Source organism: Chionomys nivalis, chromosome 1 (assembly GCF_950005125.1).
Source record: "Chionomys nivalis chromosome 1, mChiNiv1.1, whole genome shotgun sequence".
Classification (NCBI taxonomy): Eukaryota; Metazoa; Chordata; class Mammalia; order Rodentia; family Cricetidae; genus Chionomys; species Chionomys nivalis.
In genome coordinates, this window is record NC_080086.1 from 111,973,504 (window position 1) to 111,990,194 (window position 16,691).

A 16,691-nucleotide genomic window follows, 5' to 3' on the forward strand; every position below is an offset into this window, starting at 1 on the left:
TTAGTCCATTTTCATTACAGGAGATCATGGTGGCATGTGGGCAGTGATGCTATTAGAGAAGGAGTTGAGAGTTCTATATCCCGATCTGCAGGCAACAAGAAGAGAAAGTGACACCAGGCCTGGTTTGGGTCCTTGAAACCTCCAGTGACACACTTCTTCCCTGAAGGCCACACTTCTTAATCCTTTCAAATAGTGCCACTCCCTGGAGACCAAATATTTAAATCTATGAGTGTGTGGGAGCCATTATTATTCAAACTACCATGACTCCTTCCTCCCAAATTCCAACAGACCAATCTGATCTGGGCAATCCCTCAATTGAGACTCCCGTAGGCAAATCTAGACTGTCAAGTTAACAGTTAAAGCAAAGGAGAATAAAGGTCATAGCTCAAGAGATAAGCAAAGGCCAGTCCTTTATTTGGTTTTTAGGCTTTGAGTACTCTTTGTCCCATGAATTAACCTCCTGATTGCACACTACGGTTGGAAATGAAGCAATTTCTCACAGAATAGGTTTCTGGATCTAATATCACCAAACATTGACTCCTAAGACTGTACTTATAACTCCATGCTGCCTCAGTAGATTCTGTATTTCTTTACAAATTGAAGAGCATTGAATTAAGAATTATTTACTACACCTAGTTGAACCTGGATGGATATCAAAGACTCAGTGAAAACACAAAGAAACACTGAAATAGTTTATTTCATATTGCTATAACAATAATTAAGACTAGATAATTTATAAAGTAAGCAAGTTTATAAAAATTACTGGTTCTGGAAGCAGGAATCTAATGCCAGGCACTTCCAGCTAATCAGATGAGAGTTTTGGGCTGGTCCATAACATGGGAGAAGCCAGAGGGGGAGGAAGGGCATGCACAGGAAAATGGGATCAAGTGTGAAAACTAATCCACAGGTAAGGCATGATTCTATTTGTGAATTTCTGTAAATGAAACAGTTTTCACAAGGCTCCATTATCCAGTACTGCCTCACTGAGAGGTCAGGGTTCAACAAGGACATTTTGGGAGATACTATAAAGCCATTCACAGAAAGAAACATGACTTGAAGTTAAAGTTTGTGTCCACTTTGTCCAAGAAAGACAAAATTAACAGTTTCCTAAGTTAGATGAAATGTAACTTAAACACATTTTTTTCCAATAGGGGAAAGAAATCTAAGTACAGCTAAATTTAATTTTTTAAAAAAGATTTACTTTTATTTTATGTGTGATAATGTTTTTCCTGTGCACCATATGTGTGCAGTGCCCCTGGAAGCCAGAAGAGGATGCCAAATACTCTGGGACTAGAGTTATAGATGGTAGCTACCATGTGTGTGCTAGGACATAAACCTGAGTTCTCTGGAAGAGCAGGCAGTACTCTTAACTTTTGAGCCATCTCTCAAGCTACTAATTTTTTAAGATTAGAAAAAGTACATTTTTCAAGAATTTTGCACATATATCCAACATATTTTGAACATAACCACTCTCTTCTCCCCTTCCAACCCTTCTCAGAACCACTTCTACCAAACTCCTTTCTCAATTTCATGTCCTCTTTTCATAGCCCACTCAGTCCAATCAATGCTATCCGTGGGCACACTGATGTAGAACCTTCCACTGGATCATAGGCAACCTACTAGGTGCTAATTTCCTAAAAAGCACTGCCTTTCCATGTCAACAGCCTTCAAATGCTAAGGCTTTTCAGCAAGAAAGAGGCCATGAGCCTCTCTTATGTATAATGGAAATTTGACTGGATTGATCTTATACAGGTATTGTGTAAACAGTCATAGCCATTATGAATTCATGAGTATATCAGTCCTGTCATGCCCAGAGAACACATAGGGTTCTATGATACCCTAACAAGAGCCACTTCTCTGGAGATAACTAACTCTTCCTTCTCCAGCAACACTTTCGCAGCCATTCTACACAACTGCAACTCTTAATGTTTTTCTACTCCCTATCCCATGAGGTTCTCTGAGTCATGTGAAGAGGGCATGATGAAGTTGTCTTATTTAGGTCTGAGTAATCCTCAGTACAGGTGTATTTTGAGACACCTTCACATTATTCTTTAAACACCTAAGATAATCCTGGAGTAGAAACAGCTGGGAAATATAGGGGTGGGGGAAGCTTCAGATCTAAGGCAATCTATTTGCAACTGATGTATTTATAATCAGAGATTTAAAGTAGTCCTTGCAAAGGCAAGAGGCAGTTCTGTTTAATAACGCCAACTCCAAGCCACTTGGGAGGTGGAGGCAGGTGAATCTGAGTCCAAAGCTAGCCTGGTCTATAGAGCAAGTTCCAAGATAGCCAGGTCTACAAAGAGAAACCTGGCCTCTAGAAACAAAACAGAATGAAGCAAAACCAACTAACCAAACAAACAAATAAACAAACATGTAAAACCAACCAACCAACCACACAAATCAACCAACCATCCAAACAAACAAATGGACTCCACATTGGACCCTTTGAAACTTTCCCAAAGACTACAGTATTCAGCTCAATTTCAGCCTTTACACCTTCATCCTACCTTGTATTAGAAGGTCTCCATCCTCAGAGAGGGCTTTGTGTGAAAGGGCATGACAAATGAAGAGGTAGAAGCATCCTTCCCCCAATTCTTGGAGCCTTCTTGCTCCTTCCCTCCTGCTCTAGTTTCCTTAGTAAGTTTCTGTGTTAGATTCTCATTGTTGTGACACTCAGTTTGTTTTTACTCAAATATTTAAAGGCTTCAAACCATTGTTGGTCAAATTCTTTGGGTTGTGACATTGGTGAAGTAGATTTGAGCCCATCAGTCTCTTCTGAGATACATCCCTGATGACTCAAAGACTTCCTCTACATTAGGACTCACCTCATAAAAGTTAAGTGACCTTCCAATGTTCCAAAATAGGGATCACACCTTAAATACATGTGTCTTTTGGGGCTATGCTAGATCCAAATTATAGTAGAATGAGTTTAAAAAATTATTTTATTCTCATAGATAAAAGGTACATAAGGGTACACAATTTTGTTTGTGGGAGGGATTGGATTAGATTTTCTTTCTTTTTCTTTTTCCCCCAAAATGTATGCAATAAATTTAATTAATCTTTAGGAAAGAAATCATGCTTCATATTTATCATCTGTCTCACAGATAAAAGGCCAAGGGTTAAATAAAAGTGCATTTTGTTTATAGCAATACCATAAGTAATTTCTCAATATATTTTTAATCTTATTTTACTCCTATCTTAATATTACCTTAGTCTTACATATTTAAAGATAAATTTAAATATAATATGGCCCTTTTCATTTCTTTTTTTGATAAAATGAAATATAGTAATATAAAACAAAATCATCATATCAAGGCTGGGCCAGACACCAATGAAAGAAAAAGAGAAACAAGCAGGCACAAGAATCAGAGATTCACTCATTTACACACTTAGAAGTTCCATAAAATTATCAAACTAAAAGCTATAATATATACTTAGAGGACATGGGCAGATTCATGCAGGCCCTATGTTTGCTGCTTCAGTCTCTCTGTGTGTTGTAAGGAGGCTGCTTGTTTGTCCCAGCCACCCAGAACTGAAATAACCATACAGAAACTGTATTAATTAAATCACTGCTTGGCCCATTAGCTCTAGATTCTTATTGGCTAACTCTTACATATTAATTTAAACCATTTCTATTAATCTGTGTATTGCCATGCGGCTGTGGCTTATTGGTTAAAGTTCTGGCGTCTGTCTCTGGCGAGGCTACATGGCTTCTCTCTGACTCTGTTTTCTTCCTCCCAGCATTTAGTTTAGTTTTCTTCATCTACCTAAGTTCTGCCCTGCTCTGCTATAGGCTCAAAGCAGTTTCTTTATTCACCAATGGTAGTCACATCATACAGAGGGGAATTCCACATCACCTCCCCTTTTCTATTTAAATAAAAAGGAAAGTTTTAACTTTAAAATAGTAAGATTACATGTAACAAAATAGTTATAAAGCAAGAATTACAGTTACAATATTAATACCTATTTTCTATCTATTATTCAACTTCATTAAAGACTCCAGAAGGATATAATATTACCTGAGCAAACAGGAAGTGCATTGTAATTAACTTCTAAAACTCTAGAAATTACAGAGAGATGTTGCTGCCTGGACAGTCACCCAAAGTTCTTCTGTAACATTGAAGCATCCATCTTCATCCTCCAGGCACATTAGTATTCGGTAGACTTTTCCATGAAGCAGGAAATTTCAAAGACAGTTCTGCCTATATTGATAGCTTGCAAGTCACTTTCTTCTGTATCCTGCAGAATGTCTAGTACACTCTTTCATGAAGCTGGAACCCTGAAGTATTGTCTCACCTTTAGGCAAGTTCAGGAGTCATTTCTCTGTGGGTCCTGCATGTACAGTTCATAAAGCATAACATCAAGCACTCCAGGCAAGAGCAGTTTCTTACCCAAATGGCTAACAAACTCCATAAGGAGCCTCTTCGATGTCCATCTTCTTCTTGAAGTAGATTGGCGCTGCCAGGAACAGCTGTGTCTCATTGTCATGAAAGGTCCTAAGTTCTTAAAACATTTTAAATGCCATATTCTGTAGGTGTCTGAAAGAATTGAAGAATATCTAACTGAAATATATCTCTTATATCTAGAAAACCCAACGAACATGACTACAAGCTTGACTATTATATATGAATCTCTATTAACCTATATTTCTTAATTATATATATATATTACACTTTTAAATTATCTTCCAAACAAAATACCTTAATCAAGAGCAGAAATATCTATCTATCTATCTATCTATCTATCTATCTATCTATCTATCTATCTATCTATCTATCTATCTACCTACAGTATAACAAAATTGACCTTAAATTTGTCTCAATAAACCAAGATCCATAACAATTCAAATCCTTATAGCATATCCTCCTTTAAATGTAAAGAAAAATTTACAAACAATATTTGGGAATATGGGCAGAGTCCTCTCCAAAGTGTTTCTTGCTGTTTGTTGGGCAAAGTAATTTTTGGGGGTGTTCACAGGAACCTTTTGGGGGTTCTTCATCCATCAAACCACATTAGCCTGGAATTAATCTACTGGTTCTCATCCTCTGTAGAAACAAAAGAAGAACCTCTTTTCCAAAGAACATATCCTTAGACACATATTTTGTATTCAAGATAGCTTTAGAATATATACGCTGGTTTAGCTTAGCAGCCCATACAATGAAATGTCTCTCTGTACTTAGCTCCTTCACAGTAAAAAAAATTCAAGGAAAACACAATAATATACATAATCCAGACTCTGTGTATATTCCATCTTTATGTGGCTTATTTTTTACTCTATTACTTTTTAATATTTATTTTATTATAATTACTCCTTTAATCTATGGCTGTCTGTACTCTGTCTCTTTAAAGACTTTGTTTTATTTAACTGTCTATACATTTTTCCTTTTCTCTTCCAAGCCTATGTACATTTATCCAACACTATGACCCATTTAGAGATTCTTTTCCATTTGTATTTGTCTTTAATGTGTATTTATAATTATTTTCTGACAAGGACTGAAACTAAAAAGCATGTGGTCAGCTTTTTATCAGCACCATTTAAGTGTTTCTCGGCAGGACCTCTTAAAAGAGTTGCAAGGTTTTGCAGCTAAAGCTGAATCAGGAAGCCTCTCTTAAATGAGTGTGCTTGCCTCTAGTGAGCAGAGCCCATCTGAGAAAATGCTGCTATCAATAAGCCATGCTTAACTCTATATTTTTTGTCTAGAATTACTTCCCAAGCTCTGTCAGGCTTTATGTGGATGCAGTCATTCACACGTTGGGCACCATTTGTTGTCTGAGGTTTCTGTTCTGCCTGCTTCCCACAGTCATTAAGTCCCAGAGGCCTACATTAATAATAAACTGATTGGCCCATTAGCTCAGGCTTCTTATTAACTCTTATAACTTACCTTAGCCCATTATTCTTGCCTGTGTTAGCTCAGTACCTTTTTCAGAAGCGTAGTCACATCTTGCTTGTTCTGTGTCTGGACAGGACTGTAGAGGAATGGGCTTCCTCCTTCCCAGAATTCTCCTGTTCTCCTTGACCCATCTCTACTTCCTGTCTGGTTGTCCTCCATATACTTTCTGCCTGGATACTGGCCAATCAGCATTTATTTAAAATATAATTGACAGAATACAGACCATGGTCCTACACCAAGGAAGTGAGGTCAGTCTCCCAGGACTCATGAAAAAGCTGGGTGCATAAATACGTACTTATAATCCCAGTGCTGGGAAAACAGAGACAGGCTTCTGGGGATGGCTAGCCAGCCAGTCTAGATGAATTAGTAATGTCCAGGTTCAATGAGAGACCATGTCTCAAAATATAAGTGAAGAGAGACTGAGGGAGACACTTGATACTTGATATCAACCTCTTGCTTGCATACATATGTGCATGTACCTCACCCTTCAGTGGTGTCTCTTAGATTCTTTAGGTTTTATTTATATATTCTGAATTTTATAGTTTGAAGGCTCCATTTCATCTTCCTTATCTTCAACTTCTCAGTCTCTCTTCCACCTTACTCATTAGAGATTTTGTTAATTAAAAATTAATTTATTGAAGCTTTTCATTATCAAAATTTTAATTTTAATCTAAATTTCTCTTTACTTCCATCTTTATATCCTGTATTGGCTTCCTTATGTCATTTAGCTCTTTATTTATAATCTCTTCAAATTAATTCAGGGGTTTGTAAATATCCTCTTTGATTTTCTAAACATTTTCTTGAAATTTTTTTTCCTAAACATTCTTATAATCATTCTTTTGAATTCTATGTCTGGGACTTAATAAAACGCATTATGAAAGTCACTTCAGAATTGGTAATTTTGGAAGAACCCTGTTGCTCCCTCCCCTGATTTCATGTGGTACTACATTTGTTTTCCATGATGGAAAAGAAAGGGAATCATGAGGATCTGCCCCTAACTGAGGAGTTTTGGGAGTTGTTGACTGCTGGGGGAGACAGAATTGTTCCTTTTCAGGCATGTGGCCACCGGTAGGTTGCCCATGCTCTTACAAATGGTCCCATACCAATGCACATACCGGCAGCATTAATTGAACTTAGTGGTTTAATAAAAAAGAAAGAAAAGGAGTTCATACTGGGAGCAGGTAACATTGATGGGGGGTTGGAGGAGAATTTGAAGAGTAAAACATGTGTGTGTGTGTGTGTGTGTGTGTGTGTGTGTGAATATTAAATGAATATAGTGTTTGAATCAAGACCAGACTCTTGTTTAAGGCCCCTAATACCCGAAGCAGCCCTTTTTCTCTTACAGATGTTGGAAGGTACCTCACTAAGGGCACCATCTATGAATATTTAGCTAACAGATTTCTAATAGAAATGAACTCACATCAGAGGAGGTACTGGTGACCACATATCCTGCCCCTTACCTTTCTCACCTGGGAATTAGAGAGTTAGGATTCAGACTTGTGCTGTGAGCATCATCCCCTTTGTCAGAGAGAACTACATCTTTCTCAGAGAGTTGTAATAAGGGACCTAGAATCTACAACATGGGTCTTAATATCCTCATTAGAGATATTGACATGCTGTCTGTCTCTGGTGCTAGGGCTTGAACTCCTCTCAGAGCCCACGTCATGCTGTTTCTGCCTGCTGCTCTGTCCATGATGTTAATAACTCTTCTAATCAACTACTTGACCCCCAGATTTGTCTCAGTGCCCTCTTAAGCCCACATCTGAGACCTTTGATATATGATCATATTTATGTGTATACACAACATTCTCAAGAATAAATAAAAAACAATATAAATCTTGTTTCTGAAAAAATGTAGTCACTACCTTAGATGATGTTTAGTCACTACCTTAGATATGTTTTCTGATTTCATTGAATTGCTATTTATGGGGGTCCTGATATGGTCCCTTTGCCAAGAAACACCATCTTATTAAGGAGTTTTCCCAATGCCTTCTGCATATCTTTGTTTCTCAGGCTGTAGATGAAGGGGTTCAACATGGGAGTGACCACAGTGTACATTAATGAGGCAATCAGATTCATTCTAGAAGATGATGTGGCTGCAGAGCTGAGGTAGACTCCAAGACCATTGCTGTAGAACAAGAAGACCACCAAGAGGTGAGACACACAGGTGGAAAAGGCTTTGTACTTGCCCCCAGTGGAGGGAATTCTTAGAATGGAGGAGACAATCTGAGAATAAGACAATAGAATCCCAGAGAAAGGGAAACCAGCTATAACTATAGTTATAGAATATACCACAATGTTATTGACAAGGGTGTCAGAACATGCCAGCTTCAGGACTTCAGGAAGATCACAGAAAAAGTGTGGGATTTCCATGTTTGTACAGAAAGACAGCCTTAACACAGTCAAGGTCTCAGGCAGGGAACTCATGACACTGATTAACCAGGACCCAAGAGCCAGCATCACACAGAAGCAAGAATTCATTATGACGGCATAGTGCAGGGGATGACAGATGGCCACGAAGCGGTCATAGGCCATCACTGTTAGGAGTAAATTATCTAGACATCCAAACACAATGAAAAAAAATATCTGCGTGATGCAGCCTGTGAAGGGGATGAGTTTGTTTTGGGTGTGGATATTCAGTAGAGTCTTTGGGATGGTGGTGGAGGTGAAGCCGATGTCAGCTAAGGACAGGTTGGAGAGGAAGAAGTACATAGGCATGTGCAGGTGGTGGTCTAATATGATGGCCAAGATGATGAGTAGGTTGCCTGTGATGGTGACGAGGTACATGGAGAGAAGCAACCCGAAGAAGAAGGACTGCAGGTCAGAGTCTTCGGTGAATCCCAGGAGGAGAAAGTTTCTACCTCCTGTTTGGTTTTCTCTTTCCATAGGACTGCTGGATTATCTAAAAGGAGGGAAAAACACAATATAAATTAATCTCAAGTGGATTCTTCCAAATAATGGCAACATATTTTATTAAAACCCAAGGTATTAGCTGAGCATGGTGGCACATGCCTTTTAACCCCAGCACTTAGAAGGCATAGGCAGAAGGATTTTTGTGAGTTCAAGGCCAGCCTAGTCTACGTAAAGAGTTCTAGAACAGCCAGGGTCACGTAAAGAGATTCTGTCTCAAAACACCAAACCCTAAAACAAAACAAAAGAAACAAAACAAAAAACTCACCTCTCCAAAACAAACAAACAAAAAACAAAACCAAAAATACCTAAGATACTATGCTGGTGAGCTGACTCAAGGCTGATGACCTGTTTTTGATTTCTGGTATATGCATAGTGTAAGGAGAGACCCAAATCCTTCATTTTGTCATCCAGCCTTTACACATATGCCATGGCACACATGTACATTCACACACACAGAATAAATAAATAAATGTAAGGGCTGGAGAGATGGCTCAGCAGTTAAGGGCTCATACTGCTTTTTCAGAGGACCTGGATTTAGTTCCCAGTATTCAGGTGGAGCAGCTCAAAACCACTAGTTCTAGGAGATCTGATGCCCTCTTCTGGTTTCAGCCAGTACTTACACTCATGTACAAACACACACATGCACACATCCAAAAATGTGTATAATTAAAATAACTATAAAAATCTTTAAAATAAATATAATAAAAATTTTAAAGAAACAAAAAATTCATGGGAGTACTCATTTTTTTGTGGGTAATCATTTAATCTCTGACTGGCAATTTGTTGTTACCATTGTCACCTAAAGTAGTTGGCTGCAGAAGAGTGGTTCTCAGTGTTGTTCTCTGGAACAGCAACTTCAGCGTCACTCTGACGGCTATTAGAAATGGGTGTTTGGAAACCATTCATACCAACTGAGTGCCATGCATTTTGTGGAACCAGTGATTTCATCTGTGTTTTACCAAGCCCTCTGGGAAACTCTGATGTCCACATGCGTATGAAGACCACAGCTATGGTGTGCCTAAGTTAACCAGACCTCATCAGCATCCCTGACGGCAACTTTGGTGTGTTCTGTCTAATGAAAGTGTGAATGGGAATTTTCTGAGTAAATACTGATTTGTAAATCATTGGAAATCTTAGTTTTATGATAGTGCTTTCTCTGGTTCTTATATGAGCCTGATCACAATTGTTAATACCCACTTTTCATGTAATTATTGTTTAGATTTCCTTTATTGATACAAATTATGTACAAATTCTATGACATGTAGTTTCTTTCTTTCTTTTTTGTTTGTTTTTCGAGACAGGGTTTCACTGTGTTGCTTTGGAGCCAGTCCTGGAACTAGCTCTTGTAGACCAGGCTGGCCTCGAATTCACAGAGATCCACCTGCCTCTGCTTCTGTAGTGCTGGGATTAAAGGGTGAGCTACCACCTCCTGGCCTGAAATGTAGTTTCCAAGCATGAAGAATTCAGTTTCTAAGTCTTAAATTAATTTTTCATTATCTGACTTTTTCTGCCAGTGTTGGGAGGAAGCTTCTAGGCATTGTTGTGGCATCATCACTGAGTTACTTTCTCAGCCCCTGATTATCATTACATGAAAGTGTTTAGTAAATTCTGTCCATTTGATCATTTACATCAGTTCCAAATTTTTATATATTACAAATACAGTTTAGATTCATTGGATTTTCAATTTTCTTCTTTTATGACAATTTATGGGAGCATCCTGTGAGTTCTTAAAAATTCATAAATACAAAAAAGATTAATAAAAATAAAATAAATTTAAAAAGTGCACTACTGTTTTCACCTTATCTATGAATTACTCTAAATAATCACACACACACACACACATATGTCTTAACTGTGAGTTGATTGTCAAATATCTTTGTATAAATAAGAATTTTGGGCCAGGCAGATCTTTTGCTCACTCACCTAGAGCCTGAGTCTGCCTCAACGTTAGCTTTTCCCACCTTGGAGGGAGAGGAGGCCGTGGCAGGGAAGATTATAGACCAGAAATGGCGAGACTTACCTGACAATTTTCCCCATGTTTCAGATCAGGAGTGGGTTCCAGCCCAGTCTAGTGACAGGAAAAACAGAATGTGTCAAGGGATGGTAGGCAGTACCCATGTAGAACTGATGTCTGGGACACCATACTCTCTAGCCCCACAGCCATCTGATGTCCGCATCTTTGGAGGGTCAGGAGGAGGGTTATGCCTGTAACCAAGAGCTCCTGAGGCATCCATGGTGCCAGAAAATAAAAGAAAAAAAAGAATTTGGGGGGGGGGGCAGGAGGTGTCTCAGTAAATAAAGGCACCTGTTACCACACCTGATGTCCTAGGTCAAACACTGAGACCTGAGTGGTAGGAGAGAGCAGTTCCTGCAAGTTGTCCTCTGAAAAATAATCTATTTATTGGATTCCATCAAATTTATGAGTTAATTCTGAAAAAGTTGATATTATTATTGTGTCAAAATTTCTTGTTGAAGTAACAGATAGCTCTCTTTTGAAACCACTCTCTTTCTTAGCAAAATTTTCTGACAGTTTTTAACATGTAAAATTATACTTATTACTCATTAATAGTGTTTTAGTGTAGTTCGAGGTTGATATTATGAATGATATTCCTCTATGATGTATCTCTACTTGTGCAATAAAACAAAATTTAATAACAATAATAATGATAATAAAATAAAATCTGCCTTTTTTGATGAGGTGTATTTGTTTCTGAACTTTCTTATTAATTTATTAGTTTTTGTTGAAATTGATCACATTCAAGGGTAGAGATGACTCAGTAGTTAGGAGCACACTCTGCTCTTTCAGAGGATGGGGCTTGGTCTCCTGCCTTTATATATATAGGTCTACAACTGTGGGAATCAAATACTTCTTTTTGACTTTCACAGGCAACACGCACACATGATACACTCCCCACAAAAGTTCTAGGCAAAATGTATCACATTCCCTGCATTGCACCATATTTCCTTCAGGTACTGTTCTATTTACTTGAAATTGCAAGAACCTTGTCAAAATTTATTATGAGAGATAGAGTTGCTGATTTCCTTCTCTATTTCTTTCGGGAGTTGTACAATATCACCTGATGTTCACTTTCAGGTTAAACTATATCATATGTAATTTTTATCACATGTATTCACATTTTCACAAATATTTTAGAAAGTGTTAGTATAAGTATGACTAAGTGTTCACAGATAGCTATTTAGATGATATGACGCTAAATCTGATTCCATATTCTCGAATAGTCTCCAAATGTTAGATGTAGAACAGACTGACAACAAGGTCTTTTAGGAAAACATGAATATATAAATGCTATAAACATAAACTTGAACATGCATAATCTTTGAGAATAGAAATCCTTAACAGATGAAAGAGAAGTAAATTTCAAGAGTCAGAATGATAAACTGAAGAATTACAATTGAGGAAATGTGGTACAGATATTTCCCATCTCAAAATCACCTAGCTGGTTGATGTTTGATGAATATTACAAAGCTAATTTGTTATGTGTATAAAACCTTAATTGTAAGTCATAGAATCATCAGCATCTCATAGGGAAAAGGATAGAGAAGATTAAGTATTCATAAAAGGAAATGTAAAATTAGTGATAAATATTTGAATCTTGTCTTTGTGTGTGAATGTGTAGGTCCTTGTGTGCCATGTTGCATATGTGGTTGTCAGTTTTGACCTTACATTTTGTTGAGTCTGGGTGTGTTACTTGCTGCTTCATATACCAGGCTAGCAGGACTGTAAGCTCTTTGGAATTCTCCTGGGTCTACCTCCCATTTTAGAGTAGATTAAATTCTAGAACACTTTATTATCAGGCATGTGTTCTGAGATTCTGAACTCAGGTTCTTAAGATTATGTGGCAAGTACTTATCAGCCAAGCCATCTCCCCAGACATTGACATTTTTGATAGAAAATGAAACAACTTAATGCCTTCAGACAAAGGATGCAGATGCTTGGGAAAGAACTCTAAGAGAGGTAGTGAGCTAAGGGAAGGTGAGAGATATCTGAATTAGATTCTACAAAGGGTGGGGGGAGTGAGATGAAGCTGAGAGGAAGAGTAATTGAGAAAAACACAGGAGCTGATTGTTTGGAACACTTTAAGTGAACAGACGCTCCTCACCAGGGATGCTCCTCACCACACTGCACCGTTTTGAGCCCCAAACTTCACCCATTGAAAATACTAGCTATTTTTATACCTGCTTCCCATCAGGAGCTCCAGTGGTGGTGTGCTGTCTGCATTCTCTTTTTTCCCTGAGTGGAAGGGGTTCAACTAAGCTCCAAAGGCAAGACAAGGAGGTGCTATCAAGTCCCATTTGAAGGAACAGTTGAACTCTCTGATTTCTTGAACTGTTGCTCTGTTATTGGAAGTGTCAAGTGGGAAGTAGTGTTTCCAGTACCTTTGTGTTGAATTCCCATTGGATCTCATTAAATTAATTGCTCCATTATCACTGTATTCTCTGAAGAATTTATTTCACATGAGAGAGGAAAGTAAGTAGAAAGATACTTTCGTATACTAAAGAGGATCTTGTTTGCCGGGTATGCCTATCTTTTTTCCCGAACTCTTTGATCATGATGCCCTTTCTCCCTGGATTTGTTCTCATTTTTCATTATCTTTCCCTGTTCATGTCAACCCATAGTGAAACAGAATTTGTTTGTCAATAATGTCAGCAGGCATTATTTCATTTGAAGGAAGAGATGGGCAGGCGCTAAAGCAAGAATTCCTCCAACAACTTGAAAGGCAACATGATATCACCAGAATCCAGGGATTCTGAAACAAGAAGAATTAAACACCCTACTCCAGAAAGAACAGAAGAAATCAACTTTATTTTTATTTATTAAAGATTTCAGCCTTCTCCCCGCCACCGCCTCCCATTTCCCTTCCCCTTCCCCAATCAAGTCCCCCTCCCTCATCAGCCCGAAGAGCAGTCAGGGTTGCCTGTCCTGTGGGAAGTCCAAGGACCTCCCACCTCCTTCCAGGTCTAGTAAGGTGAGCATCCAAACTCCCTAGGCTCCCACAAAGTCAGTACGTGCAGTAGGATCAAAGCCCAGTGCCATTGTTCTTGACTTCTCAGCAGTCCTCACTGTCCACTGTGTTCAGCGAGTCAGATTTTATCCCATGCTTTTTTAGACCCAGTCCAGCTGGCCTTGGTGAGTTCACAAAAGATCATCCCCATTGTCTCAGTGTGTGGGTGCACCCCTCGCGGTCCTGAAATCCTTGCTCATGTTCTCTCTCTTTCTGCTCCTGATTTGGACGTTGATATTTCAGTCCGTGCTCCAATGTGGGTCTCTGTCTCTGTCTCCTTTCATCACCTGATGAAGGTTAATATCCAGGAGGATGACTATATGTTTTTCTTTGGGTTCACCTTCTTATTTAACTTCTCTAGGATCATGAATTATAGGCTCAATGTCCTTTATTTATGGCTAGAAACCAATTATGAGTGAGTACATCCCATGTCCATCTTTTTGGGTCTGGCTTACCTCACTCAGGATAGTGTTTTCTATTTCCATCCATATGCATGCAAAATTCAAGAAGTCATTGTTTTTTACTGCTCAGTAGTACTCTAATATGTATACATTCCATACTTTCTTAATCCATTCTTCCATTGAAGGGCATCTAGGTTGTTTCCAGGTTCTGGCTATTACAAATAATGCTGCTATGAACATAGTTGAGCATATACTTTTGTTGTATGATAGGGCATCTCTTGGGTATATTCCCAAGAGCGGTATTGCTGGGTCCTGGGTTAGGTTGATCCCAAATTTCCTGAGAAACCACCACACTGATTTCAAAAGTGGTTGCACAAGTTTGCATTCCCACCAGCAATGGATGACTGTACTCCTTTCTCCACAACCTCTCCAGCAGAGGCTATCATTGGTGTTTTTTATTTTAGCCATTCTGACAGGTGTAAGATGGTATCTTAAAGTTGTTTTGATTTGCATTTCACTGATCGCTAAGGAAGTTGAGCATGACCTTAAGTGTCTTTTGGCCATTTGAACTTCTTCTCTTGAGAATTCTCTGTTCAGATCAGTGCCCCATTTTATAATTGGGTTGATTAGTTTTTTTACAGTCTAGTTTCTTGAGATCTTTATATATTTTGGAGATCAGACCTTTGTCAGTTGCGGGGTTAGTGAAGATCTTCTACCAGTCAGTGGGTTGCCTTTTTGTCTTAGTGACAGTGTCCTTTGCTTTACAGAAGCTTCTCAGTTTCAGGAAGTCCCATTTATTCAATGTTGCCCTTAATGTCTGTGCTGCTGGGGTTATATGTAGGAAGTGGTTTCCTGTGCCCGTGTGTTGTAGAGTACTTCCCACTTTCTCTTCTATCAGGTTCAGTGTGTTTGGAGTGATATTGAGGTCTTTAATCCATTTGGACTTGAGTTTTGTGCATGGTGATAGATATGGATCAATTTTCATTCTTCTACAGATTGACATCCAGTTATGCCTACACCGTTTGTTGAAGATGCTCTCTTTTTTCCATTGTATACTTTTAGCTCCTTTATCGAAAATCAGGTGTTCATAGGTTTGTTGGTTAAAGTCCGGGTCTTCTATTCGATTTCATTGGTCGACTTCTCTGTTTTTATGCCAATACCAAGCTGTTTTCAATACTGTAGCTCTGTAATAGAGTTTGAAGTCAGGGATGGTAATGGCTCCAGACGATTCTTTATTGTATAAGATTGTTTTGGCTATCCTGGGTTTTTTGTTTTTCCATATAGAGTTGATTATTGTCTTCTCCAGATCTGTGAAGAATTTTGATGGGATTTTGATGGGGATTGCATTGAATCCATAGATTGCTTTTGGTAGAATTGCCATTTTTATTATGTTGATCCTCCCAATCCAAGAGCAAGGGAGATCCTTCCATTTTCTGGTGTCCTCTTCAATTTCTTTCTTCAAAGACTTAAAGTTCTTTTCAAATAGATCTTTCACTTCCTTGGTCAAAGTTACCCCACGATATTTTATGCTATTTGTGGCTATCGTGAAAGCTGATGCTTCTCTATTTCCCTCTCTGCTTCCTTATCCTTTGTGTATAGGAAGGCAACTGATTTTTTGGAGTTGATCTTGTATCCTGTCACGTTACTAAAGGTATTTATCAGTTGTAGGAGTTCTTTGGTGGAGTTTTTGGGGTCACTTATGTATACTATGATATCATCTGCAAATAACGAAAGTTTAACTTCTTCCCTTCCAATACGAATCCCCTTATGTTGTCTTATTGCTAGTGCTAGAACTTCAAGCACTATATTGAAGAGGTATGGAGAGAGTGGACAGCCGTGTCATGTTCCTGATTTTAGTGGGATAGCCTGAGTTTTTCTCTGTTTAATTTATTGCTAGCTGTGGGCTTGCTGTAAATAGCTTTTATTATATTTAGGTATGACCCTTGTATCCCTAATATCTCTAAGGCCTTTATCATAAAGGAGTGTTGAGTTTTGTCGAATGCTTTTTCGGCATCTAATGAAATGATCATATGGTTTTTTCTTTTAGTTTATTTATATGGTGGATTACACTGAAAGAATTGCATGTTTTGAACCAGCCCTGCATCCCTGGGATGAAGCCTACTTGATCATAATGTACAACTTTTTTAATGTGTTCTTGGATTCAGTTTGCCAGTATTTTATTGAGAATTTTTGCATCGATGTTCATGAGTGAGATAGGCCTGTAATTCTCTTTCTTGGTTGGGTCTTTGTGTGGTTTTGGTATCAGGGTAAATATAGCTTCATAAAAGGAATTTAGCAATGACTCTTCTGTTTCTATATCGTGAAATACATTAAGGAGTATAAGTATTAGCTCTTCTTGGAAGTTCTGGTAGAATTCTGCATTGAAACCATCAGGTCCTGGGCTTTTTCTTTAAGGTAAATTTTTGATAACAGTTTCTAACTCTTCACGACTAACAGGT

The 16,691-nt window shown here is 38.3% G+C and overlaps 1 protein-coding gene across 3 annotated transcripts in view; it reads right to left on the reverse strand.

Moving 5' to 3' along the window:
- Positions 1–3,293: 3,293 nt before the first annotated feature.
- LOC130881447 (olfactory receptor 7C2-like) overlaps positions 3,294–16,691 on the reverse strand; it is a 164,224-nt gene continuing 150,826 nt past the window's right edge. For all 3 annotated transcript variants that reach the window (XM_057781046.1, XM_057781052.1, XM_057781036.1), the window contains 2 exons: positions 10,828–10,875; positions 3,294–8,796 (listed from right to left, as the gene is read on the reverse strand). In XM_057781046.1, the coding sequence (XP_057637029.1) occupies positions 7,818–8,780 (963 nt within the window). In that variant the 5' untranslated portion in view covers positions 8,781–8,796; positions 10,828–10,875 and the 3' untranslated portion in view covers positions 3,294–7,817. The remainder of the gene's footprint in view (positions 8,797–10,827; positions 10,876–16,691) is intronic.